Source organism: Vulpes vulpes, chromosome 4, assembly GCF_048418805.1.
Source record: "Vulpes vulpes isolate BD-2025 chromosome 4, VulVul3, whole genome shotgun sequence".
NCBI classification, from domain to species: Eukaryota; Metazoa; Chordata; class Mammalia; order Carnivora; family Canidae; genus Vulpes; species Vulpes vulpes.
The window spans coordinates 17,260,733-17,286,889 of NC_132783.1; the positions used below are offsets into that span (position 1 = coordinate 17,260,733).

At 40.4% G+C, this 26,157-nt stretch overlaps 1 protein-coding gene across 8 annotated transcripts in view; it reads right to left on the reverse strand.

The window, feature by feature from the left end:
• Window positions 1-26,157, reverse strand: part of AFG2A (AFG2 AAA ATPase homolog A) — a 530,081-nt gene that overhangs the window by 181,435 nt on the left and 322,489 nt on the right. For 4 of the 8 annotated variants that reach the window (XR_012000936.1, XM_026016788.2, XM_072755293.1 and 1 more), the window contains one exon: window positions 21,249-22,170. The exons of 2 other annotated variants lie outside the window; for them this stretch is intronic. Coding sequence is in view for 4 of the 6 variants with exons in the window: in XM_026016788.2 (XP_025872573.2) it covers window positions 21,994-22,170 (177 nt within the window). In the remaining 2 variants the exon portion in view is untranslated. Of the gene's footprint in view, window positions 1-21,248; window positions 22,171-22,567; window positions 22,964-26,157 lie in introns of those variants that run through there. 2 more of the 8 variants (XR_012000934.1, XM_026016789.2) reach the window with 2 other exon arrangements.

Below are 26,157 nucleotides of genomic sequence, written 5' to 3' on the forward strand. Positions count from 1 at the left end.
GTGAATAAAGGAGCAGCTTGAGAGCAAGGCGAATCGCTGGTGGCAGGAGTAGGAGGGATGCTCGGAGTCCTGACAGCTGCTGCCCGTGTGCACCTGTTTTCTAGAGAAGCTTCCTGCTGCCCCAAATGTGATCTCATTTCATTCGTGTAACAGTCCCTGTGAAGTTGATACTGTTATTCTCATTCTCACAAACAAGGAAATTGAGAGACAGATATTAAACAACTTTCCAAAGTCACAAAGCTAGTGAGTGAAGGAGCCAGCGTTAGAGCCCAAGTGGGAGAAGCAATAGGGAACTGATGGTTCTAAGGCCCTGGGTTTAGAATCCTGACTGTCCTACAGTAGGTGCAACTACGGGCAAGTTACATAATCTCTTTGTGCTTCAGTTTCCATACCTGCAAAATGGGAACTAGTAACTGCATTTACCTTATACCGTTTCCCCCCCATCTTTGAGGTATAATTGACAAAATTGTTAGGTATCTAAAGCATATGACGTGATGATCTGATGTACATGCACATTTTGAAAGGCCCCCCCCCCATTGAGTTTATTTATTTATTTATTTATTTATTTATTTATTTATTTATGAGAGAGAGAGAGAGAGAGAGAGAGAGGCAGAGTCACAGGCAGAGGCAGGAGCAGGCTCCATGCAGGGAGCCCGATGCGGGACTCAATCCCTAGACTCCAGGATCACACCCTGGGCTGAAGGCAGGCGCTAAACCGCTGAGCCACCCAGGGATCCCCCCATTCCATTGAGTTTATTAACATATTCATCATCTTATGTATTTGCCTCTTTGTTTTTTTTTGGATGAGAGCATTTAAATTCTACTTTCTTAGCAAATTTCAATTATGCAATAGAGTGTTATCAACTATAGTCACCACATTATGCATTAGATTGGATCCTCAGAACTTAATCATCTTATAACAGAAAGTTTGTACCCTTTTACCAACCACTCCCTATTTCCTGTACCCCACAGCTCCTGGCAACCACTTTTCTACTCTCTGTTTATATGAATTTGAATTTTCATTTCGTTTTGTTTTTAAAATCTCATATATAAGTGATACTGTGCAGTGTCTTTCTCTGTTTGGCTTATTTTACTTTGTATAAAGTCCCCAAGTTCCATCTGTGTTGTTGTATATGGCAGGATTCCCTTCTTTTTTTTTTTTAAGATTTTATTTATTTATTTATTTATTATTTTTATTTATTTATGATAGTCACACAGAGAGAGAGAAAGAGGCAGAGACATAGGCAGAGGGAGAAGCAGGTTCCATGCACCAGGAGCTTGACGTGGGATTCGATCCCAGGTCTCCAGGATTGTGCCCTGGGCCAAAGGCAGGCACCAAACCACTGCACCACCCAGGGATCCCTTAAGATTTTATTTTTAAATAATCTCTACACCCAACATGGGCCTCAAATCCACAATCCCAAGATCCAAGAGTCAAGATGCTCTACCCACTGAGCCAGCTGGATGCCCCTAGGATTCCCTTCTTTTTAAATGCTATATGATATTCTACTGTGTGTGTGTGTGTGTGTGTGTGTGTATGTATTTATTGGGATTTTTTAAGATTTTATTTATTTATTTATTTCAGAGACAGAATAAAAGAGAGCACAAGTGAGGGGGAAGAGCAGAGGGAGAGGGAGAAGCAGGATCCCCACTGAGCAGGGCACCCAATTCAGGGACTCTATCCCAAGACCCTGGGATCATGACCTGAACCGAAGGCAGACACCGAACCGACTGAGCCACCCAAGCTCCTCGTTGGGTTGTTTTTAAGCTTAAAAATTATGATGTTCTTAAAGTGCTTAGCAAGTGCCTGGTACACACATTGAAAATGCACAATAAATGTAAGCCATCACTGTTTTATTATTGTGAAAGCTGTGTGGGAAAATGGTTTATTAATACTAGATAATAAACAGGCAAATTGGGTGGTGATGGGGACCAGTTTCAAAGGTTCAGATTTTACTAGAAGTCTTGTTCTGCTAGAAGTAAACCGTGTATTAAGCCCTTGCCAGTCTTCATAATACTCTCATCACCAGAAAGACAGAGGAAACAACAAGGGAACTACTATTCTTGACTTAATTCTGACGACAAAGAACTTGATGGCTATTGTGTAACTTCCAGGATCTTAGGGAAAAACTGACTGCGTCATTCTGGGTCAAAGAGAGGAAGAGGACCATCAGGCCGAGCTGACGTGAGTCCTGGATTTTGGAAAACAGGCTTTAGAAAGTTCAGAAAAATGATGGATATGCTGCCATTGGCCAGAAATATCATTCCCGAGAAAGAGGGGACTCTGCAGAAACAACAGCAACCACAAATAGAAGATCCACGTCAGGTCGAATACTCGTAAATAATTCCTGTGAAAAGGAACAGGTGATAGCTGCCGCAGAAGAACTTTTCTGAATTGTTCATATGTCCACAGGATGTGTATAAAGGGCAGAAGGATGTACACTCAGGGAGGCTGTGCCCTGTGCTCGGAGCCCCGGAGGGGAGGTGGGAAGGAGAGGCCAACGACCTCTCATTAAAGACAAACCTGGGTCACACCTTATGTACATGATTTTCTTTAGTCCTGCACAACCTTAAAAGGTAGATGTTATGAGTTTTGTGTTTCCAAGTGTAATATTGGGTATAATAAGAAATATATATTTGATTCCATCCCAGTTCCTGCCACCTCCTAAAAACCCTTGTAATTTCTGGATGGGGCTGGTTGCCTGAGGGGCCAACCATGTGATTAGAGAGAGCTTTCAGCCACACCCTCAGTCTCTGGGGAGTGGAGAGACCCTGCAGATTGAGTTAATCAACAATGGCCGATGGCTTAATGGTTTAATCAATCATCCCTATGTAATGGAACGCTCCCTTTTTCAAACAGAGGGGTTCAGAGAACTTCAGGGTTGGCCAACATATGAAGGTGTTGGGAGGGTGGTGGGCCTGGAGAGGGCATGGAAGCTCTGTTCCCTTTCCTCCATAACTTGCCCTATGCGTCTCTTCCATTTGGCTAACCCCGAGCTATATGCTTTTTTAATAAACTGGTGGTAGTCAGTAGATGCCTTCCTGAGTTTTGTGAGCTATTTTAGCACATGACTAAATCTAAGGAGATGGTCATGGGAATCTCTGATTTATAGCCAGTCATTCAGTCAGAAATACAAGTGACCCAGACTTGCAGTTGGTATCTGAAATGGGGGGCAACCTTATGGGATGAGCCCTTAGCTTGTAGGATTTGTGCTAAATTCAAGTAGTTAGTGTCTGAATCTAATGGACTGTAGGACACTCTCTTGGCACCCAGAGATAATTGCTTGGTCTAGAAAGCCCACACATCTGGTGTCCAAAATATTCTTGGTAAAAACAAGTCTTCCTAGGACAGGATAAGAAATTTGTATTGGTGAGGTTGGGGGATTTACTGGGTATCCCATAGGAAGTCAACAGAAGAGCTGGGATTAAATTCCAGAATGGTCTGAATGTGAAGTCTAAGCTCTTTACCACAGCTCTGGCTGCCTTCTCCTCAGCAGAATGACCTTGATCCTGAATGTTTAGAGTAGGGGGCCAGGAGTGCTTTGGGTGCCATATAGATATTTTGGTTCCTCCTACTTTATTTTTATTTTTTATTTTTTATTTTTTTTGGTTCCTCCTACTTTAATGAGAGTTTTCTACACATTCTTTCAACTTTCGAGGGTTGGATAGTGGAGGTGGCCAAGAGTCAAGGTCACCAAAGTGAGGGCTGCCCCAGTGAAATGCACCACCATCCTGGTGCTCAGGCTTGAAGCCAGGGCTTGGCATCTGCTCCCTTCTCAACATTGCTGTTCCTACCAGCCTGTACCCTGACCTAACTCTGATTATCTTCTCCCAGTGATCAAGCTAACCAGCCTTCCTTCATCAAGAAAAGATCTTATATAATCCCGAGTCTATTCACAGCAACATTTTGGAAATTGAGATTCTAATAATTCTCTGCTATGAATCCCATGAATCCCATACAAAATATTAATCAGGAGATAAATCCATATCAGAAAAGTATGCATGGAATTTAAGTGCCATTAACTAAAGGTTCAAACCTAGTCCAAAATCCAAGGAAATTTCCAGGTACAAGCTCTTGTAGATTTCCAGCCAGGCAGATTGGTGACATAGGAAATCTGCAGCTGAAATGGGGCCTTAGTCATGGAGAGGGCTCAGACCAGGGGTGTGAAAGTCAATCATTGAAGGATCAGGGTAGCAAGCAGGAAGTATGCCCGTTGGAAAAGAGGTAGAAAGAAACCCAGTCACAGGAGAAAGCTAGGATACCAAAGTCAACATATTAAACTGATTAGAGCTACTAACCCATCATCCTATCTGTTCCCTCTCCTCAAAGACTGGGGTGGGAACCTCAGATGAGGCATAAGGTTTAGAGGATTGCAGGAACAGAAGCACAGCAGACCATTACATCATAAACCTATGCCAGGTCAATTTACTCTGGGGCAAAGTTTATGCTTCATATCTTACCTTATGTAAACTATTCATTATTTTGTTTGTGGACAGTATCCATAAAGTTGCTATTTTTAAAAAAGATTTTATTTACTTATTTGACAGAGAGAGTGTGTGAGAGTACAAGCAGGGGGAGTAGCAGAGGGAAAGGGAGAAGCAGACTCCCCACCAAGCAGAGAGCCTGACGTGGGGCTCGATTCCAGGACTCTGAGGTCATGACCAGAGCCGAAGGCAGATGCTTAACCCACTGAGCCATGCAAGTGCCCCCATAAAGCTGCTAATCTAAATATAGTAACCTTAATTCATTGGCATTATTAAATATATGTTTCTTGGGCACCGCGTAGAGATACAGCACAGGGCTGAGTGGTACAGAGTTTTCAAAAAGGAAAATAAGTGCTATCTGCCTTCCTGAGCTACTATCCAACAAGGAAAAAAAGCACAAATGAAACAGTAAAATGACAATACAAGAGCATCAAAGTGAAGTGCCAAAATGAATCGTGCAGATGACACGAGAGCTCATGGAAAGGAGACGATGCTGAAGGCTGACAGAGCAAGGGGCACTTTTCATGGAGTGGGAGGTCTTGCGCTGTGTGCTGAAGGCCTCAGCTCAGCGGAGAAGGGATAAAAGGGCCTGGTGGCTGAGGGGGCAAACTATGTAAGGACCCCCTGGTGTTAGAAACATGGATGGGGAGGGGCGGGAAGAAGACGAGGCTTCTTGTAGCAGCTCTGATGACGCCTAACATTGTTAGGCAGTGGCTAGGTAGTTCCAGCCTGAAGAGTTGGACTTCCTTAGAAGGCAAGAGGTGATCCAAGGCTCATGCAGGATGTTTAGAGGAAAGCAGAGATCAGGAGGCTGGTGTGTACACTAAGCATGGGATGATGAAACCTGGATCTAAGTGGGAGCAATGGGAACAGACAGGAAGGAAGGAATGGGTCTGAGAGACACGAATTTGGATTTTTTTTTAAAGATTTTATTTGTTTATTCGAGACAGCTCGAGAGAGAGCATGAGAGGGGAAAGGGCAGAGGGAGAGGGAGAAGCAGACTCCCTGCTGGGCAGGGAGCCCAACTCGGGGCTCCATCCCAGGACTCTGGAATCGTGACCTGAGCCGAAGGCAGATGCTTAACCGACTGAGCCACCCAGGCTCCCCAGATTTGGATTTTTAAGAAAGAAAAGGAAATTTGACCATAACCTCGTCTGATTTAGAGTGATGACCGCTGTTCACACTTTGGTACACATTTTCCAAAGGTTTTTTTTTTTCTTTTTTTTTTTTTTCTCATTTATATTCTTCTTTGGTTTGAGTCCTGCTCTGCTAGGTTACTAGCTATGTGATCTTGGGCAAGTTACTTGGCCTCTCAAGTCTCTTAGTTCCCACTTTCCTCAATGGTTCATGGGGCAAATAAGCCACGTGGTCGCGAATAAACAGGACAAACTCTATAAGTTCACTTAGCACAGAGCTTGGACGTAGGGAATGCTCAATCATCACTGGGCTCTTATTATTTATTCTGTTGTGTTCATTTTTACGCTTGCACAGAATGGATGTACCATAACTTATTAACCATTCCCTTACTGGTACACTTTTAGGATAGTATTTCTTTCCTAGTTGTTGTTGTTAGTACAATGTTGCCATAAGCAACCTTGTACATCTAACTCGTTATAAACTGGTTCCAGAAAGAGAGGGGCTGGCACATTTGAAATGTTGATAGAGATTGCATATTAGAAAGGACACCCAGGGGGGCGCCTGGGTGGCTCAGTCATCTGCCTGCATTCGAGCTCCCTGCTTAGGAAGAGCCTCGTTCTCCCTCTCCCTCTGCTGCTCCCCCTGCTTGTGCTCTCTCTCTCTGTCTCAAATAGATAAATGAAATCTTTAAAAAAAATTTTTTTTAAAGAGAGAATAGTTGGATTTAGCAGCTGTTTAAGAGAATGAATCAAAGTGGGCTTAAAGATTTGTAATCTACACAGACCTACCTCGTGTTGCACTTCCCTTTATTGTGCTTCACAGATACTGTGTTTTTTTTGTTGTTGTTGTTGTTTTTTAATTAACTGAAGGTTGTGGCAACCCAGTGTCAAGTCTATTGGTACCATTTTCTCAACAGCACTGCCTCACTTCGTGTCTCTGTATCACATTTTGGTAATTCTCACAATATTTCAAACATTGTCGTTTTTATTAGATCTGTATGATCTGAGATTAGTGATGATGACTCACTGGAAGCTTGGATGATGGTTAGCAAGAAAGTAATTTTTTTTTTTTTTTTTAGCAATAAAGTGTTTTTTAATTAAGGCAGTACATTGTGTTTTTTTAAGACAGACTACTATTGCACATTTAATTAGCCACAGTATAGTATAAACCTAACTTTTATTTTCTCTGGGAAACCAAAATACTCATTTGACTCGGTTTATTGCGGTGTTCACTTTTCTGTGATGTTTGTTTTATTGGGGTAGTCTGGACCCAAAGCTACAATATCTTTGAGGTGTGCATGAATTTGTAATCAATTCAAAAGACTTTCAAGGAAAGAGATTTCCCTCTCCCCTTCCCTCCCTCTCTCTCTGCCTGCCTCTCTCTGTCTCTGTCTCTTGCTAATTCTTAGAGTCTTCCAGTGATCTTTCTATGCTTTCTTCCATTAACAACGTTTCAGCCAGCAGTGCCAAAGTAGAAAAAAAAACACCCCAAAACAAAAAAACCAACTTTAAAAACGACCTTGTTAATACACAGTTACAGTAACTCTCTTCTTTCCTTCCCAATGCCATGGATCCTAATAAGTCAAGTATTGCACATTGTTGTTACAGGTTGAGTTGTGTCCTCCCAAAAATGATATGTTGAATCCCAACCCCAGTAACCACAGAATGTGACTCATTTGGACAAAGGATCTTGAGAGAGGTGATCACGTTCAGATGAAGGCAGTAGAAGGATTCTTAATCTAAAATGACCAGTGTCTTAAAAGAGGTGGAAAGTTGGACACAGAAACAGCACAGAGAGAAGATGATGTGAAGACACAGGGAGAAGACAGTGTCTGCAAACCATGGAGAGAGGCCTGGATAGCATTTCTCCTCAGAGCCCTGGGAAGGAACCAACACTTCATTTTGGACTTCCAGAGCCTCCAGGGATGAAAGACACTGAGTTTCTGTTGTTAAACCACTCAGTTTGTTGCGGCAGTCTTAAGAAACTAATATAATGGTCATAAAAATGACATACAAGTAAAAATGTTTTAATTTGGCGTGTGTCAATCGGATCAATCAAGATCCTTGATTCATGAAACATTGCTGTCATCGGACGTGAATGTTTGGTCTAAATTTATTTTAGGTATTTTTAATAATGTAATAAACATCTATGAGCCCATCTCTCAAAACAAAAATAGGACCAGAAAATAACTCATACCTAATCATACCTTCCCCCACAGATGTGATCCCTGACTTCCCCACCCATCATCCTGAATTCTGAACTCACTTCCTTGTTTTTCTTTCTACATAGTTTTATTGTATTCCTAAACTGCACATATTTAAACTTTTTCTTTAAACTATATAAAAGATATCATGTGGTATATAGTCTTTTTTATTTAATATCACATTGCTAATTTAATATCACATTTTGTTGTGTGTTGCTGTTCTTCATTTGTTATTCTATTTTGGTGTTTTGAAATAAAATGTCCTGATGTCATGACCGTTCTTTAGAAACATGCTTACATTCTCATTCTTCCTTACCCCATTGTTCCTACTATTTTAACCGGGAGGACTGATGGAGACCTTGTACTTCAGGAAAGAGGAGTCTCTCTGGCTCACGTGCCATGAGGACTTTTGGGACCCACAGCTGCAGAGATCTTCCTGCTTCATTATTCGTCATTCTTTGTTCATTGTGACTCTCAGAAATTTATCCATAACAGCTATGAGGACCTACTTCTTAAAATGAAGCATTTCCCTTTGGTCATCAACCAAGAGGATAGAATAGTTCAGTGACTCATGTTGCTCAGATTTCAAAGGGTGAGTAAAGGGAAATGTTAATATGAGTCAGAATTTACCCAATGGTTTTGAGTAAATACCCCCAAAATAGTCTTTTTCCCCTTGGGTTCCTGAGTAAGAGCGGCATGGTAGTCCTTTCCTTAGGGAAGCAGTATGGTGTGGTAAGGACAGGATGGCTCTGGCAGGAAGAAGGTGTAGCTGTGATCCACCAAACTGTCCCTACCTCTTACTGAGTGACCTTGGGCAAGTCACTGAATTAAATAATTGGTTTTTTAAAAGATTTTATTTATTTATTCATGAGAGACACACAGAAAGAGAGAGGCAGAGACATAGGCAGAGGGAGAAGCAGGCTCCATGCAGGAAGCCCCATGTGGGACTCCATCCCAGGTCTCCAGGATCACGCCCTGGGTCAAAGGCAGGCGCTAAACCACTGAGGGATCCCCTGAATTAAATAATTGTTAAAAATATCTTTTAGTTCTAAGGTCAGAGGCCATTCTGCTTGCTTGCCTTCTCTACTTGTAGAAAACTCAACCCATTTCTAATTCTTAAAATGTCCAAATAGGGTTTATGGAACCAGCCCAGGGTTTCCACATTATTATAGCACAATTTTTGAGAAACAAAGACTCATGGCTATATAGTCCTCGTGCTTGGCCATGATGTTTGGTCCCCACACCCAGAGTTCCACAGCCAAAGCCAGAATGAAGGTGCCTCGGGAGGTTGCGGAGATGGCTCCTCTGGGCTGGAGGAAGGTGGTTCGTGTTCCACATTCTTTCACTCTCTGCCTTCTCTGAGAACCCCAGGGTATAGTGTGTGTTCTTTGATGCTTTTCTAAATGCAGTTTCAAAGGTAGAAAACAGAGAGTTGGAGATGGAATGGGAAGGAAGAATGGAGAAAGAAAGTCTAAGCAGTGCAAACATGAAAATAAAATGACCCTTGTGCCATAAATTAGGGGATTGGCAGAAATGGCTTATTATGCAGCTGAGGTATTTGAAATGTAGAATTTGCTGGGTTGGCAGATTAATCCCATTTATGCTGGGGAAAGTATTCCATGACATTAAAGGATTTATTTGTTTGCTAATCTGCTTCAGACCTCAGAGGGCTTGTTACAAAATAAGCAGGTGGAGGAGAAGGAAATGGTCAGAAAGAAGAGGTTGAGGAAAAGGAGACAGTTGTCATTCTCGTTTCTGCTCTGAGTTTTGCTAACCCAACGCCTACCGGGGACTGCTAAAGCTCTGTAGAAGCCACCCATAAATCTGGCATGTAGTACTTACGATATGGGCAAAGTAGAGGGGCTTTGTTTGCTTGTTTTGTTTTGTTTTTACACAGTTAGTGTGATCATTCTCTGTGAATACACGAGCAAGGATATATTACTTTTGTAATTTCAAACTTAGGATTTTGAGCAGCTGTCTACGAGAGAAGCAAATGCAAAAATGCATCTAGGTTTCTAACAAGCTTTATTATCACTAGGTTCATTGGGAGCAATCAGTAATAGTCATTTCATTTTTTTTTTTTTTTTGTCATTTCAATTTGAAACACTCTCCTTTCTTTACTTTTCACATCTCCCCTCCCTTCAAGTGCAAACACACATTCGCTTCACTGTTGCCTTGTTCCTCCTGGATGGACTGCACGGTGCAATAGCCCAACATCCTCTTAATCTCTTTTTCAAAGACTATAACCCTCTTTTGGGTAAAGCAGTCATTTTGTTTTGTTCCACCCCACCTTGACAATGCCGAGAAAACATAATCCTTTACTTAGAATAGAATCTCAGATTTGCTGTTCCATTACCCGGTGGCCTAAGCATTTGTATTAAAAGACAGTTAAGCTTTTTTCAGTGAGGCATTTCCTTCCTTACCTTCCTCACAGAAAGTTCTGCTTTATTTTTAGTAATATCCTGGCTCCTGGTATTGTATTTGTGCACATAATCCCTTCACAATAATGCTTAGCACTCTGGTGGCACCTTCCCTCCCAGGGAACTCAAAGGCCTTTACAAACATTAATTAGTTCTCCCAGCACCCCCGTGAAATGGTTGAGTCTTCCATTCCAGTCGGCATATTATTATCCACATTTTGTGATTTCGCCAAAAGTTCTTTTACTTTCTTTCCCAGTGTGCTTCCTAATGGAATTCACCTTTCATCCACAGGAGCCGGCCAGTTAGTTGCATGGTAAAGGAACGAAGCACAACCAAAGGAAGCACAAAAGAAAGGCATGAAGTGTGGTATCCAGACTCAGTGGGAAGTGGAAAGACCCTCCTCATTCTCCACCCTGGCTGGTACACCAGGGAAGGCAGAGGAGATAAGCACATGGGGACCTTCTCTTCGTGAGACCTGAGGAGAAACCTGACATGTGGTGGCGATGACAGGCAACTTCCGCCCAGAGTGATGGGCGAATTCCTGTGATTCTGAGCTCTTGGGCCATTTCCAGGGCTGGTGGGCTCTGTGGGGACGAACCTTAACCCACCCCAAGAGGTGAAAAGGACAACTTAGCTCAGAAGCCAATGGAAAAATCCTCACTGTTCTTCAGGCTCTGTGCTAAAACTTCACTGTGATATTTTTTCACCAGCTTTTTGTAAGAAAACTTACCAAATGTCTCAACATTTTACAAAAGTTTGGGTCTTTATGACTTACAAAATGTTTGAAGATGTATGTTAGCATTTCTGTATCTACTCAGATGTTTCCAAGTCCTAGTTTTTACTAAACATTTTATTTACTAAAATGGGAGCTCTGTAGAGTAATAAAGTGGCCATTTGTTAAAGGTGAACCCAGAAGACATAGGACCGGATTTCCCTTTTGACCGAAGGCAAGAGGGCTGAGTAGGAGCCCTTGAAGTGGCTAATCATTATCCTCTAACAATCAGCCAATAGACTCGTTTGCACTCAAGTGATCACCCTCATCAAGCTTTCTGAGGAATTCCTACTGAGAAGTTATTTGGAAGGGGCAAGCCCATAGAAATTTTTTGTGGAAATATGCAAATAAAAAAGGATTTTTAAAAATTTTTATTTGGCACAGAAGCCAAGTGATTTTCCTTCACTTACAATGGAAATTGGGGTTTAAATTTGGACTGGTTTTAGGCTGTTACATGCTAAAATAAGATGGAGGGGGGGAAATGTGGAAGAAAGCTATAAAAATAGTATGAATTTAAGGTAAAATATAAGAATCTGACCAATGACAGGAAATTCTTTGTGCTCTAATTTCCTGACCACTGACCTCTGTGGGAGCTTAGTGCTGCCCCGCCGTCTTACTACACTTTTATGGGCCATTTACTCTCTTCCCAAAACTCCAACACTTCCTCCTCCATCCCCATACTCAGCTGAGAACAGGGCTTCCTATTTCATTATGAAAAATAGTCCCAAGTTTCCATCAAATCTCTCCACTTAACAGCCCAGTACCATCTACTGCGCCTTTCTCTCTATAGCCAGAGAGCACCTTTGTGTGCTTCTATTAAAGGCCAAGCCTACCCCAGGGCCTGGGGCCTGTTATCTTTCCTGGCTCTGTCACTTATTAGGTCAGGATCTAGGGCTAAACTCCTTCATCTTTATTATGTCAGGAAAGCTCTGGTATCTTAATCTTATGAAATGTAGGCCACCACTGAGACCATTTCAGACAACCAACCAAGTACACTCCACAGTACTTATGATATTTCATGCAAATACCAAACTGTTGATGGGTATCAACAGTTGAGAGGAGAGAGAGAGAGAGAGAGAGAGAGAGAAAGAGAGAGAGAAAAGAGATACTTTTGGCTAAAAGGATTCCAAGAGATTAGAAATGAGAAAAGCTCTATAGACCATCAAACTCAGAACAGAACATGAGCTTCTCATTGCAAACCAAGTAAAAGCTAAACTCACAATTTTTAGCAAATATAGAAGGTATTGTTTGGGAGTGGTGGAAAACAAAGTTGTATAATTATGGTGAAATCGCCTTATATAACTTGCTTCCAAATCTAAATGTTGTTGAGTTTGTTTGTCATGAGAACCTGCAGAAAAGACTTTGACCATGTGCATTTTAAAGACAATTTTTGAACAACTAATAAAATTCAGGAAACAAAATACTTTCCTATAATAAAATAGTATATATCATTACTATATGAAGATCAGCATCAGTAATAATTATTGCGGCCACATAGTTAGTGTGGCATAAATTTTTTTGACACTCCTTTTCAGAAGTTTAGAAAAAAACAAATATGATTCTGACATCAATTCTGATGTGGGGGGTTTTCTTCCAATCATTGAGCTATTAACTCCATCCAATTCAATTCCAGGACTACCTGGTAATGGAGAGTCAGCTCCCACACAGTAAGAGCTTAGTCCTTTAAGACTACTTCCCCCTACAGCCACCACAATATCCCCCACCCACCCACCTTCAGATGACAATCATCAATCCAGTTTGTTACTTGTGCTTATGACTGTCCATAAATCAGAGGTTCCCATGACCCACTCTTTTGGGTTGATGAATTTGCTACAGCGGCTCACAGAACTCAGAGAAACATTTTACTCACTAAATCTCTGGTCTATTATAAAAGATAAAACTCAGGATCAGCCAGATGGAAAAGATGCATAGGGCAAGATGTGGGGAAAGGGCACGGAGCTTCCACGCTCTCTGAGCCACCCTCCCCAAATCTCCGTATGTTGACTAACCCATTGCTACATGGCACAATTGATTAAATCATTGGCCATTGGCATGGATCCTATGTCCAGCACCTTACCTCTGTCCCCTCCTCTGTGGACACTTAGTATGTGATAGGCTGGTCTTTGAACAGGGTGGTAGGAAGAGATAGAGCAAGATTGAGCACATGCCCATGGAGGAATATGCATATAGACATTAGGAACACTGATATCCAATATGAAATTAAAATGTTTTCTTTTCATCATTGTAATTGTTCTTTTTTTTTTAAGATTTTATTTTTTTTATCCATGAGAAACACACAGAGAGAGGAAGAGACATAGATGGAGGGAGAAGTAGGCTTCCTGCAGGGAGCCCAATGAGGGACTTAATCCCGGGACCCCAGGATCATGACCTGAGCCAAAGGCAGAAGCTCAACCACTAAGCCACCCAGATGTCCCTATAGCTTTTCCTTGTTAGTAGTAGATTTGTAAAAATCCATGGTCTGGCCTTAGCCTATGCACTGGGGACATTGAGGCGAGGTCCTTGCCCAAAGTCAGGACAGAGTGATAGGGGATTGCTGGTGACATGGAGAGGCTTGATAAGAGCTAGCACCTGAGGCCCAGGAGTGAGGAGTAGCTTACATAGGGAAGATTGTGGGATAGAGGAGGGCAGCAAAGATCGTGTTAAGCTACTGGCAATATGTACTTGACAAACACTGAAGTATTCATCAGTGGAATCCCAGTCAGTATTTGAAGGAGTAAAACCAGTAGAGTGAACTTTTGGTTAGAGGGGAATGAAAACTTAAAGACATAAACTGGGTGTGAAAGGAAATGTGCCTTTGTTTTGTTGTAAGAGCCAGTGAAGTCTGAGACTATACTAGTTACATAACAACCCCTCAGTTTGTCTTGGGGTTTTTACCTTCTTCCCTTGTATGACTTCATGCACTAGCACTCAAAGAACAATGATAAACGATTGCCCTAGTTTCTGATATTTAATCATGTTCCGGGCCATTGGTTTAGTATTACTATTTTGAGCATGTTAATGTTACCTTTGCCTTAAAAAAAAAAAAAAAAAAAGAAATGAATGTTGATTCCATACTGAATGCAGTTTTCTATTTTGATCTATTAATGTGCTAGATTATTTGCTTTTGAGTAGTAATTTTTTAAAGGTACTTCTTTTACAGATATGTAGCTGGTGAAAGGGGGTTGGCACTAGGTTAATCAGAGCAGGAATTGGGAGAACTTTTTCTTTATGCTCAGAAATAGTTTCAATAGCCTAACAATGATTGGATTGGAGACTTGAATTAATTTTAGCCTATAAAACCATCTGAGCTTAAGAATTTTTAAGAGGAAAAAAAAAGGATTTTTGAGAGGTAGCTATATGAAAATCAACAATTTCACCAGGGTTTTCACATTCATTGGCACGATTATACCGACTTCTTGATTTTTTATTTCATTCATAAATATGATTTTTTCCCCTCAATTTTATGTATTTGTGGCCTTGTTATCTTTCAAAAAGCAAGCCGAAAAGCATATTAGTTTATTCTTGCTGCTGTAATATATTATCACAGTGGCTTAAAACAACACAAACTTATTCTGTAACAGTTCTGCAGGTGAGAAGTCTGCAATAAGTCTATGAAATGGGACTAAAATCAAGGTATTGGTGGGGCTGTTCTGGAGGCTTGCGGAGAATCCTTTTCCTTGTTTTTTCTAGCTTCCAGAGGCTGCCTGCATTCCCTGGCTTGTGGTCCCTTCTTCCATCTTCAAAGCCAGCAGCGTAGCACCTTCAGATTTCTCTCTCTGACCTCTCCGTCTCTGATCCTGATTCTCTTGTCTCCTTCTTTTCCTCCTTATGAGGGACTTTAGGATTATGTTGGGCCTATACAGAAAATCCGGGGTACTCTCATCTCGAGATGTTTAACTTAATCATATCTGTAAAGTCTTTTTTGGCATTAAAGTTTACATATTATATTATTCACAGTCTCTGGGGACTAGAATGTGGATGTCTGTGTGTATATTTGTGTGTGGGGGGATCATTCTGTCTACCACAAAAAGATTAATTTGTTTTGAATTTTGTTCTTCAAAGAATAGGCTATTAGATCAATCATTTCTGTTGTTTTTTGTTAATTTCAGCTTTTACCTTTATATTTTCCTAAGGTTACTTTTGAAGTTATTTATGATAACTTTTTGAGATTTCTTAATTAGGTTAATCTTATTCTACTAATGAAAGTGTTTAGGTCTATAAATTATTTTCTGTGTAGTGTTAATTGAATTCCATAGATTTTGATATATAGTATTTTCATTATTTTCCAGATATTCTACTATTTTGATTTCCTCTTTGATTAAGGAATCATTTCAAGATGAATTCTGAACTTTCAAATAGTTGGGTTTTTGTTATTTCTACATGTCTCAGTTTTAGTTGCCTTTAAAAAAGAAGATTTTATTTATTTATTTATTTTTTAAAATTTTTTAAAATTTATTTATGATAGTCAGAGAGAGAGAGGCAGAGACACAGGCAGAGGGAGAAGCAGGCTCCATGCACCGGGAGCCTGATGTGGGATTCGATTCTGGGTCTCCAGGATCGCGCCCTGGGCCAAAGGCAGGCTGCAAACCGCTGCGCCACCCAGGGATCCCTATTTATTTATTTGAGAGATAGAAATCACAGAGGGAGAGAAAGAGGGAGAAGCAGATTCGTCACTGTGCAGGGAGCCCAACACAGGGTTTTTTTTTTGTTTTTGTTTTTGTGAAGAGGTAATGTGTTTATTAAAAATTATTTTTCCACCCAGAGGCAGCTAAAATTTATAATTTAAAACCCAGCCCATTACAAAAAGGGGAGGGAGTAAAAACTGTGCAACATTGACAAAAGAATCAACAGAGACAAGGCCCAGGAGGGGCAGCCCCGTGGCCCTGGGCCCCCGCCTCTCCCGAGGCCAAGAGCAGCAGCAGGAGGGTGGACATGGGGCTCCGCTCCAGCCCTGGGCACGTCCCGGTGTCAGGATCCTGAGATCATGACCTGAGCCAAAGGCAGACACTTAACCGACTGAGCCACCCAGACACCTCGTTGTTGTTGTTGTTGTTGTTTTAAATATTCTATTTATTTATTTGAGAGACAGAAAGAGCAGGAGCAGGGGGAGGGGCAGAGTGAGGAGAAGCAGATTCCCCACTGAGCAGGGAGACCGATTCAGGGGCTTGATCCCAGGACCCTGGGATCATGACCTGAGCCAAAGGAAGATGCTTAACCAGCTGAGCCACCCAGGCATCTCTTCTCAGTTTTAGTTTTATTACATGGTGATTAGAGGGCATATTCTGCACCATTTCTGTATTTGCAAATATTTTGTGTGTATGTATACACACTATTATGTAATTTATATAGATTATATAATGCGAGAATAAAATATTATGCATTCTCTGTTTGCAGAGTTTAAGCATATTTATCTGCTATAAGTTATTTAGATTCTCTGTATCTTGGAGATAATTATTAGGTCAATTTACAAAGAGCTTCTTTTTATTTTACAGCTCTATAATGTTCCATTGTATGGATATACTATAATTTATTTAAATAAACTCTATTGATAGATACTTGAATTGTTCTAATATTTTTCTATTATAACAAATAAGTCTATAATGAATACTTCACCATTAAATGGTAAATAATATGCCATTTTGTACCTGTGGGAGTATATTTGGGGAATAAATTATAAATAAATCTCATTGGCTCTGTTTTTTTTTGCATCATATTCAAATGTTTTATTATATCCGAAATCATATTGCCTATATTTTTACATTTTTGAGATTTCGAAGCAGTTGTATTCTAAACTTTTCCTTTTTCCTCAGAAAATGTCCCTCCTAATGTACTCTAGTTTTATCTTTCAGTGCTTTGTTTTTTCCCCACTGCCAACCTTTCCCCCCAGATTTTTGGAATAGTTCCCCTGTTGCTATTTCCCTCTGGGATATATTAATCTGTGAATATTCTTGGTCCCAGATAATCTGTGCTCCATGTCCTTGGCACTCCTTTTACCTGTCAAAATTTTTATTATTGTTTATGATTATGTTGGCACAATTAGTATTTAAATTGCTGTGGGTTTATGACAAATATATCAACACATTATTACATGTCATTTCCCATCTCACTTAACTGTATTCAACTGATTTTAGTATGACTATATTTCACATTTTTTTAAAAAAAGACATTTATTTATTTGAGAGAGCGTGTGTGAATGGGGGTAGGGACAGAAGGAGAGGGAAAGAGAGAGAGAACCCTCATTCGATCCTACATTTGGTCCCTGGGCCCTGAGATCATAACCTGAGCTGAAACCAAAAGTTGGATGCTTAACTGATTGAGCCACATGGGCATCCCAAATATTTTTCACAGTTTGACGTTTTTGAAATCAGGATGTAATATCATTAATATTAAAATCACAGTATTTTTTTCCCCAAAAAGGATGTTTTTAAGTTAATAGTCTTACAATTGATGGTGTCTTAAAACCAATTATTTCCTATCACATAGTATGTGCTCTGAAGCAGAGGATGTGTTGAACTTCCTGGAGTTCATGGAATCAACCAACTTTTTAAGTTGGTTCACAATATGTTGTACTTGATGCATAACCTTTGAAATACTTTACCTGGGGTTTATCTGTTCCCTGATTTCAGCATAGATGAACTCTATTTTTCTTTCTTTTCATTTCCTTTGGTTTTGTTGTGTGTTGTGTGTTAAGTGCATCATCTTAACCATCTTTTCAGAAATGTTTACCACTAGGTCTTGAAAGAGGAGTCTACAAATTTCCCAGTAATTTCATAACCTATTTAAAACCTTGTAATATCTCTTTTGCCGAGATCTGCTAGCATGAATTCTTTTCCCCAAAAGTGAATCCTGAAAGATATAGGCTACTGGGATATATCTGACATAGACATTAGGTAAAAAGCCTAACCATGCACACAACTGTTAAAATGAAAACTGAAGGAAGGAAAGCAAATCAATTTGGAGCATTAGAATTTCTATGTGGACTATACTTGAAAAAATACGGCTAATTCAACCCATATATAATTTCAAAGGGTGCTTTGGTGTGTGCTCAGGTTTAATGGAAGGACTCAGGGAAACATGACAAAACGAACTCTAACATTCAGAAATTTAAGTAACAACAGGCCAGGGAAATAACTTCATTCTCTCTTTATAGCAACTTTTCTGTAGCCGTCTCTTGATTAAGATAAATTAAACATACATTCAAGTTTGGTTTTTCTATAAATTCAGTACTTATTTTTCCAAAGTGGAAAACCCATACATTATTTTAAAAACCTGTCTTATACATTAGAAATAACTTAGAACTAAACATTTTTCAAGCAAGGGAGGGCAGAAGTCAGAGTTAACCTTATAAATACACTTTCTTGGTCATAAGAGTAAAAAGTTGGAAGCCATTCTTCTAAATTTTGTTGTTAGACAGAAACACTAATTTCACTATTCAAACTAAAACCTCTTGGAGCACTGGGAAAAAAAAAAAAAGTGTCAATGTGAGTATCCTGAAACCCTGAAGAGAATCTGGACCAACGACAAACATTTGACCAGATGCCAATAAAGCAAATTGTTTTCTTAAGACGGGAAGCTGGACATTTTCTCTTCTTGCTGAACTTAAATTTTCCATGAACTATACTGTGTAATTCAATCACAAACAAACCCAAATAATAGGATCACACAGTATTTTAAATCCATACACATGGGACTCAGGAATCAGACGTAAAGTCCTCATGCAGATGAAGCTGTGGTACATTGTTATTATTGACACCTGACCTGTTCTTTTCTATGACTCAGATTTAACCAATATTGTTATAAAAAGGGCACAAATTACAAATAAAGAAAGATCATTTGCCTTTTTATGGTAATAATTAGTATCTAAAGATATAAAAATAGTTGGTTTGTAATAGATTAAAGATGTAATGCTCTAAAATCTTTTTAAATTCTTAGCTTCCTGCCCCTTGCACGATCCCAGTGCCATGGAAACAGATGTCTGACTCCAGATTTAATTTCTCCCACCCCCGCCAAAAGACCTGTATCACCTAACCACTAACTCTCACCAACAAATTTCTCTCATTTCCTGGGTCCCGAAAGCCTGATATTTATTTATTTATTTATTTATTTATTTATTTATTTATTTAGCCTTCTTGCATTTTTTTTTTCCCATACTAGTGGTACTTCTGATTTTCAGACACACAGGCAGTGGTAGGTATTGTGCATTGCATCGGAGGTCCAGGAATTGGATGGAATGATAGGACTGTGATGCTGGTTAGAATGCGGAATAGGGCTAGAGATGCATTTTGCCCTTTGCACATAACTTGTCAGTTTAAGGCTGATCTAAACATTATTATGAAATACTTAGGCATAAAAACATGTAGACTGTATTACAATCAACACCTGCATTTGCATCACCCACCCCGTTTAAGATATGACATTTCAACTTTTCTCCCCTGAGAAAATTCTCCCCAGTATTTGATGCTTTTTCTACTACACGTGTTCCCATAAACAACATAATTATCTTGCATGCCCTAAACTCTAAATGGCATAAGTATTCTTCTGAAATGTTCGTTTTTGAAATTCATGTTTTCCCTTAGCTCTAATTACTTTTTTGTTGCCATAAGTATTGCACTGTATGTGTATGAGTATCCTATAGAAATCCATTCTCTCATGGGTAGGTTGTTTCCAGTTTCTTACTATTTACAAATAATGGTGCTATGATTTTCTTAAACATTACCTCATTGAAAACAACTTGCTCTGAGATACACACCGACAACTCTGAGATTATAGGGTCTTCAACATAACAAGATATGCTAGTTGCTTTCTGAAGTAGCTGAAATTTATGCTCTAGCAACAGAGTGTGAAGCTCCACTGCTCCACATCCTTTGGGATTATAAACTCTGTGAGCAGGGTTTTAGCTGCTGGAATCATTGGAATCGTCTGTGGCCTGGGTGAGGATATATTTCTCCAACTATTGGAACTGCTAGTCATCCCAAGGATATTTCTAGTGTGGATCCATATTTTCATGTTAATTTTCAGGTTTCAAGCTTCTGTATCAGAAAGGTGGTGTGAATTCAAACCCAGAGGTAAGGTAAGCTCATAGAATTCTCAGAGGAGCTGGCTCTTTTCTTTTCTTTTTTTGAAACATTTTTTTTTTTGTTCTTTTCTTTTCAAACCACAGCACAGGCCAAGTCAAGAAAGGCTCCTTATGATCTCTCCGGTCAGCAGGAGGAATTCTTTAATTTGGCCTTACACCGAAGGTGCTGATCTTTTAAATGATCTGGGCATGATATATGAGGCTCAGTTAGAACTTCTATGTCATGTGGGTCGAAGGGTCTGAGTGGTCATTAACATCCGAACTCCTCCTGATTGAGTTTGCCCCCTTCCTCCCCACCACCCAGCCTCCAGCCTGAAAGCCTGTGTCAGTTCAAGCTTACTGTTCTGGTTGTTATTTTATTGGCAGTGAGAATTTAAATGTTTTTCTGTTCACGCGTTTGGGGATAAGGTTTTTCTCTTATTTTCTGTGCCCTTAGCACTTAGAGGGAAGAAGGTATGGTCCTCTAATAACTAAAGGGAAAATGGGAAGCATATGAGTAATTTTGAGGTCCTATTTATTTCATTATGTAAGCCTTATATTCTAAATCAGCAGAAAACGTTCCACAACCTATTCTGTCCACATGGCCAGACACTTGTCACATGTGGCTACTGATCACTTGAAATGTAGCTAACATGTCTGGTGAACTAAATGTTTAATATTATTTAATTTTAACTCATTAAAATTTAAACTTAAATAGCCATATGTGACTAGTGTCTATTATATTTGACAGCAGAGCTCTAAGTAGTGGTAATACTCTCTGTCCCCTGAGTGGTTTTATGTATATACTCATAAACCAATGTAGTCTGGGAAAAAAATGCCTTGCAAATCTTTTTTTGATAGTCAAAGGATATCTGAGACGTGACTTCAGAATATCTACCACCACAAAACTGTATAGTCCCATTATTGTGATAATCAGGTATTTCTCGCCTGACTTGTCTTTCTGGAAATTTTCAAAGATCTACAGTGAGCATGTCTCAGTGCACATTCCTTCCACTGCCACCTTCTCAACTGGAAGTCAGAGAATCAATTTCTGAGAGTTTTTCAAAGATATTTATGGAATATTAAAGTGTCAAGAAATCCTAAAGATAAATAATTAAGAGCACAAGTATACATATTTTGAATACAGCATAAGACATTATTAAGAGTACAATTTGGTTTATCTTTGAACCGAGAGTTTATTGGTAACCTGAAAACATGTGCAAAGGAAAACATGAACATACAATTTATTTATAATATTTTATGAAACAAAATTAAGCAAGTCTACTGCTCTAGGCCTGGACTGGGATTATATTTCCAATTTTTTAAATTTGCAAAGAGCATTACCTGAAATAACTCTTAATTCTTTTTTTTACTGCCATAAGTATAGATTAAGAAGGCCAAAGCAAAAATATAGGTGTGAATTATAATGAGAATAAATACATATCTGGAAACAATGCCATATAAACCTGGCTGGCCTTTAAAAATAAAGATCCATAAATATTTCTCACTATGAGGACTAATAATACACATGCATTTTTTATAAATGTATAAAACTGATGCTTACAGGCTGTGCATTTAGGAATGCAGTGAAACAGATTCTGGAGTAAGGAAAGCATTTCATGGGATGAATAAACTAGGTCAAAAATGAAAAAGCTAAAGTTTGCTTTTTAAAACTCAGCACACATTTCCAGATAAAACTGATTTAAACTCATGTTCAAAGATTTTCATGGATATTTTCATTGTATCCATATGATTTAAAATGTCTTTAAACACTGAAGCCTCTCAGTTCCAGTCAACATATTTCAGACCTTTTGCTTCTGAAGGATTTTTTTTTTTTTGGACACTCTCAAGACAGAATTTTTAAAAAAAGAAACAAATTTTCTTCAGAAAGCATTTTAGCATCCTGAATAGGTATTCTTTCTCAGAGTGTATGTAGCCCGCTCTTTTCTTGATACTCTTCATAGAAACGTCTGAGTGATTTAGAAATTCTGGGTGTCACAGTGCTCAAGGCTCGAGTGAAATGTCTTCTCGTGATGGAGTTGGCTTGAATGTCTTCTTCTAGGGCCAGAAGGGCTGCCTCTCTACAGACAGCTATAATCTGAGGCAAAACAAACAAATAAAAACAAACATACCAAACAAGGGAGAGAAAAAACAATGAATGCTGGCTTTTTTTTAGAAATGTGATATTTCAAATATTCATCTGTGGCAACTTCTCTACAACTATAAGCACTCTGCTAACATCCATCTCCACGGTTATTCCGGTTCAGCTTTCAAAAGGATAAAAAGTGGGGATCCCTGGGTGGCTCAGCAGTTTGGCGCCTGCCTTTGGCCCAGGGTGTGATCTTGGAGTCCTGGGATCGAGTCCCATGTCGGGCTCCCTGCATGGAGCCTGCTTCTCCCTCTGCCTGTGTCTCTGCCTCTCTCTCTCTCATTGTGTCTCTAATGAATAAATGAATACAGTCTTTAAAAAAAAAAAAAGGATAAAAAGTAATCACCTTCATTCCAAAACACTGTATTAAGTATTCAGAATCAGGAGCAGCAGAAAGATATATAAGATACGGCATTTGTTCTCAGGAAGCTCACAACTGGAAAGGCGGAGCACACGTGCAGGCACATTCTTCTAATAGGAGACGACAAAAGAGGAGTGTGTTTGTGCGGTGGGGACAGGTAAGAACTGAGTGGTAAGGGGGTGAGGGCAGAGGAAGGAGCTACTCTGATATACAGTGAGGTCCTGCTCATCGCACACCTTGTCACGGCCGAGGATTTCCACATTCCTCTCAACCTTTGATGTATTACCGACTTGTAAAAGCATTTCTTTAGGTGCATCTCTTGAATGAGTTCTTAAATCTTGGGAATAGCAGATAGAGGTTTTCTCCGCTTACTTTGGAGAGCTGCATTAGAACAGAGAAGTGAATTTTGTTTACTCAGTGAGGAAAGCTGGAAGAGTTGAGAAGAATCTGGGGGGGGGGGTGCAGTGGCTGTAGGGGGGTGGGGTGGGGAGACAGAGTGGGCGGTAGGAAAACGGAAGGGGAGGAAGGTTCAAGTCTTGAATCCTGAAATGTGTTTTTAAGCTCTCTGGACTTCAGACAGCGGAAGCAGGCTGATGCCAGTGTCATTCTAAAGACACATTACTGTGGTGAAAAGAGCTTGTGGGATGAAAAGAGATATTGTGATTTTCAGGGCAACAGGGAAAACAGTGATTGATACTGACTGCACCTTTATATCGGTAAATGAAAGGGCCAGCTGAAACACATTTGTCCGGCCATTCAGCATATTTTCTCTGTTTGTTCACTTACTGAAAAGAGTTCCTCTGCTTATGCTGGGCTAATGGCTGCCAAAGCAGTTTAGTAGCTTTTTAGGGGATTTAGCAGCATGTTTAGGGAGCTTTCAAAAAACATGCATAGATTTAGATGGCTTTGTCAAATTACGACAATGTAGCTATTAGTTCTGGGCTTCATTAATGAGCACTGAAGTTGACTACAGTAGTTACGCATGTTAATGCTTTTCCAAAAAGAGTGGTTACCAACTTGGGGAAGGAAAGAACAAAACTTTCAGGGATTTGTGAAAACGACTTTATCACGTATTCTGGTGTAAAAAGAGTTATTTTGAAAACAGGATGTAATAATTAATAAGCATAGTAAAAGCACATGAAATGCCCAGAACGGTAAGCTGGCTATCCAATGGTTCCACTCTGTTCCAAAGGGAGCTTGAGGACCTCCACGAAGGGAGGTAAAGGGACCAAGCCTCAACCCTCTCCTTTCCTCCATCTGAGCAGCACTTCTGTCATCTGAAAGAATTTTTTTAAAAAAAGATTTTATCTAGTTATTTGAGAGAGAGAGAGATAGAGGGAGAGCCCACACAAGTGGGGGAGAGGCAGAGGGAGAAGCAGACTCCCCACTGAGCAGGGAGCCCGACACCTGGGGCTCCATCGAGATCAGGGATCATGATGTGAGCTGAAGGCAGATGCTTAACCCACTGAGTCACCCAGGCGCCCCTGTTATCTGCAAGAATTTGAAGCAATGGTTGCAAGGCTGAGAAGTTTGAAGAAGAATCACTGAAGAGGCAAAAAGGACTGAGTTTTTTCCTGCTGGCTGGTGGACTTTTAGCTCTTCCTCTGAGATAGTATAGGGAATGTTTGCCTTATGTGGATCCTTCCCCAGGCTAAGTGGAGTAGAGAAGTCACCAGCCCTGGGCCAATGCCCTTCATAACTGAGACTTATCTCCGAGAACACCAGACCTAGCACACAATGGCTAGAAACATTTACTTAGTATCTACCACACATGCTAGATAATTACTAATGACTGTGCTAATTAATTGCTTTGTGAACACTGCCCCCTCCCCCCCAAATTTTGTACAATGCAGTGGTCCCACTAATAGTGGTCAGATAAGCACGTGTAAGGTGATGGTGGGGGGTGTGGGGAGGTTAGGTTGAGGAAAGGGGAGGTGACTGCAAGGCTGCCTGGACCCTTTCCAAATTCTTGGAATTGGTTCACATGGCCAGAGGGTGAGTAGCTCATACTGCTGGTACATCTGAGAAAGTGACCAACAGTCTTATGGGCTTCCTCTCTCAATACACAGTAATCAAACTGGGAGAAGAAATGGTTATACACCTCTAGTTCCTGGAATCTCAGGCAGCCTAATAAGGCAGGATAGAGAAACGTAGGTAGTAGGGAGTGACAGGTCACTGAGGTCCTGAAGGCTGTCCTTGGGGTCAGCAACCTTGCGCAATTCCTCTTTGCGCATCAACTTTCTTTCCTTCACATCTTTTGTCTACAGATTTTCCGAAGCTATACATTAATTTTTGCCTTTCTGTGGTAGCTTTCAGGGCAGTGCCAGAGGGGGCACTGGTGGTGAGATGCAGTCAGAGCAGTAACAGCCACTTGAAAGCTAGACATTTGTAACTTAGAGCCTCTGGCATATGTTAACATTCAAGAGTAATTGCCCTACTATAGTTAGTGCTGGCCTGACCCTTAATGAACAATTCCACCTAATTTGGAGAACTACAAAATTGTGAGGTATAGGAAACTTGGACAGGGTTTTGACGAGAGCACTGAGAAATGTTTGAGTTCGACAGAGATGACCCTTAGAATCTTTGAGAGACAATGACCAGGAGAACACTGAATACTGATGCTTTCAAGCACCTCGTATGGAGGTGTCTTCCTCTGCACAGAAGAAGGACAATAGTCGTTTCCACTTCCGGAGCAGCAGCAGGACTGTCTGAATTCAACACTTGCCCCAATAAATGTTTTCCTGTTTCATATTATTTTTAAGGGATGCCATGAAGAACCGGTCCATTAGGCAATACTTTGTGCCGCTATTTTCCCATCATATTTGCTTTAGCAATGCGCAACCAGGAGGTGAGAGAAGTAGGACGCTACAAATCACTAACCGTCAGTCAGCACCCACTGAATAGCTACTCTGTACAACCGCTGGAGGAGGCTAAGGAGAGGATCCAGAGATGTTCAAGACAGGGTTATCTGTCGTCTGGTGTTCCCCAGCCAGTGTGTGTGGGGGGAGTGGACATCAACTGACAGCCACGTGTGACATGGTGTTAGAGGTACTGCAAAGCATGGCTAACAGGAAAGTGCTTTGGTATGGAGAGCAAGAGAGAAATTACTGCTTCATGAACCACAGAGGGAAGGACAGAATTTCGGTATGTATACAGGACAGAAGAGGGCATGCTGGGCAGGAGGGATAAAGTGAGCAAAGAAACAGCCAGGTGGGGAGGGAGAGACCAGAGATGGTATTGATTTAGCCTCAGGAGCCAGGATGGGGAATTAAAAAAAGAAAGAGAGAAGAGTGGTTCTGTCATCAAAATGTCACTAAAAAGAACAATGATAGTTTTCAGAAGTCATGCAGGCCCTACTGACAGTGAAGCCTAGTCCATGACAGTCCTCTCTAAAGCTCTAACCCCGATTCACAAGCAGCTGATGCGTAAGCAGCTGACAGAGAATAATTCCTAAAGGTTCCTTTGTTTTTATTTTTTCCTCATGAAAGGGCTTCTTAGAAATCCCAAAAGGAAAAATCATTAATTGGATTACTGGATCTTCTCTCCTAACCCAAATAAGAAGATAGGCCTGATAA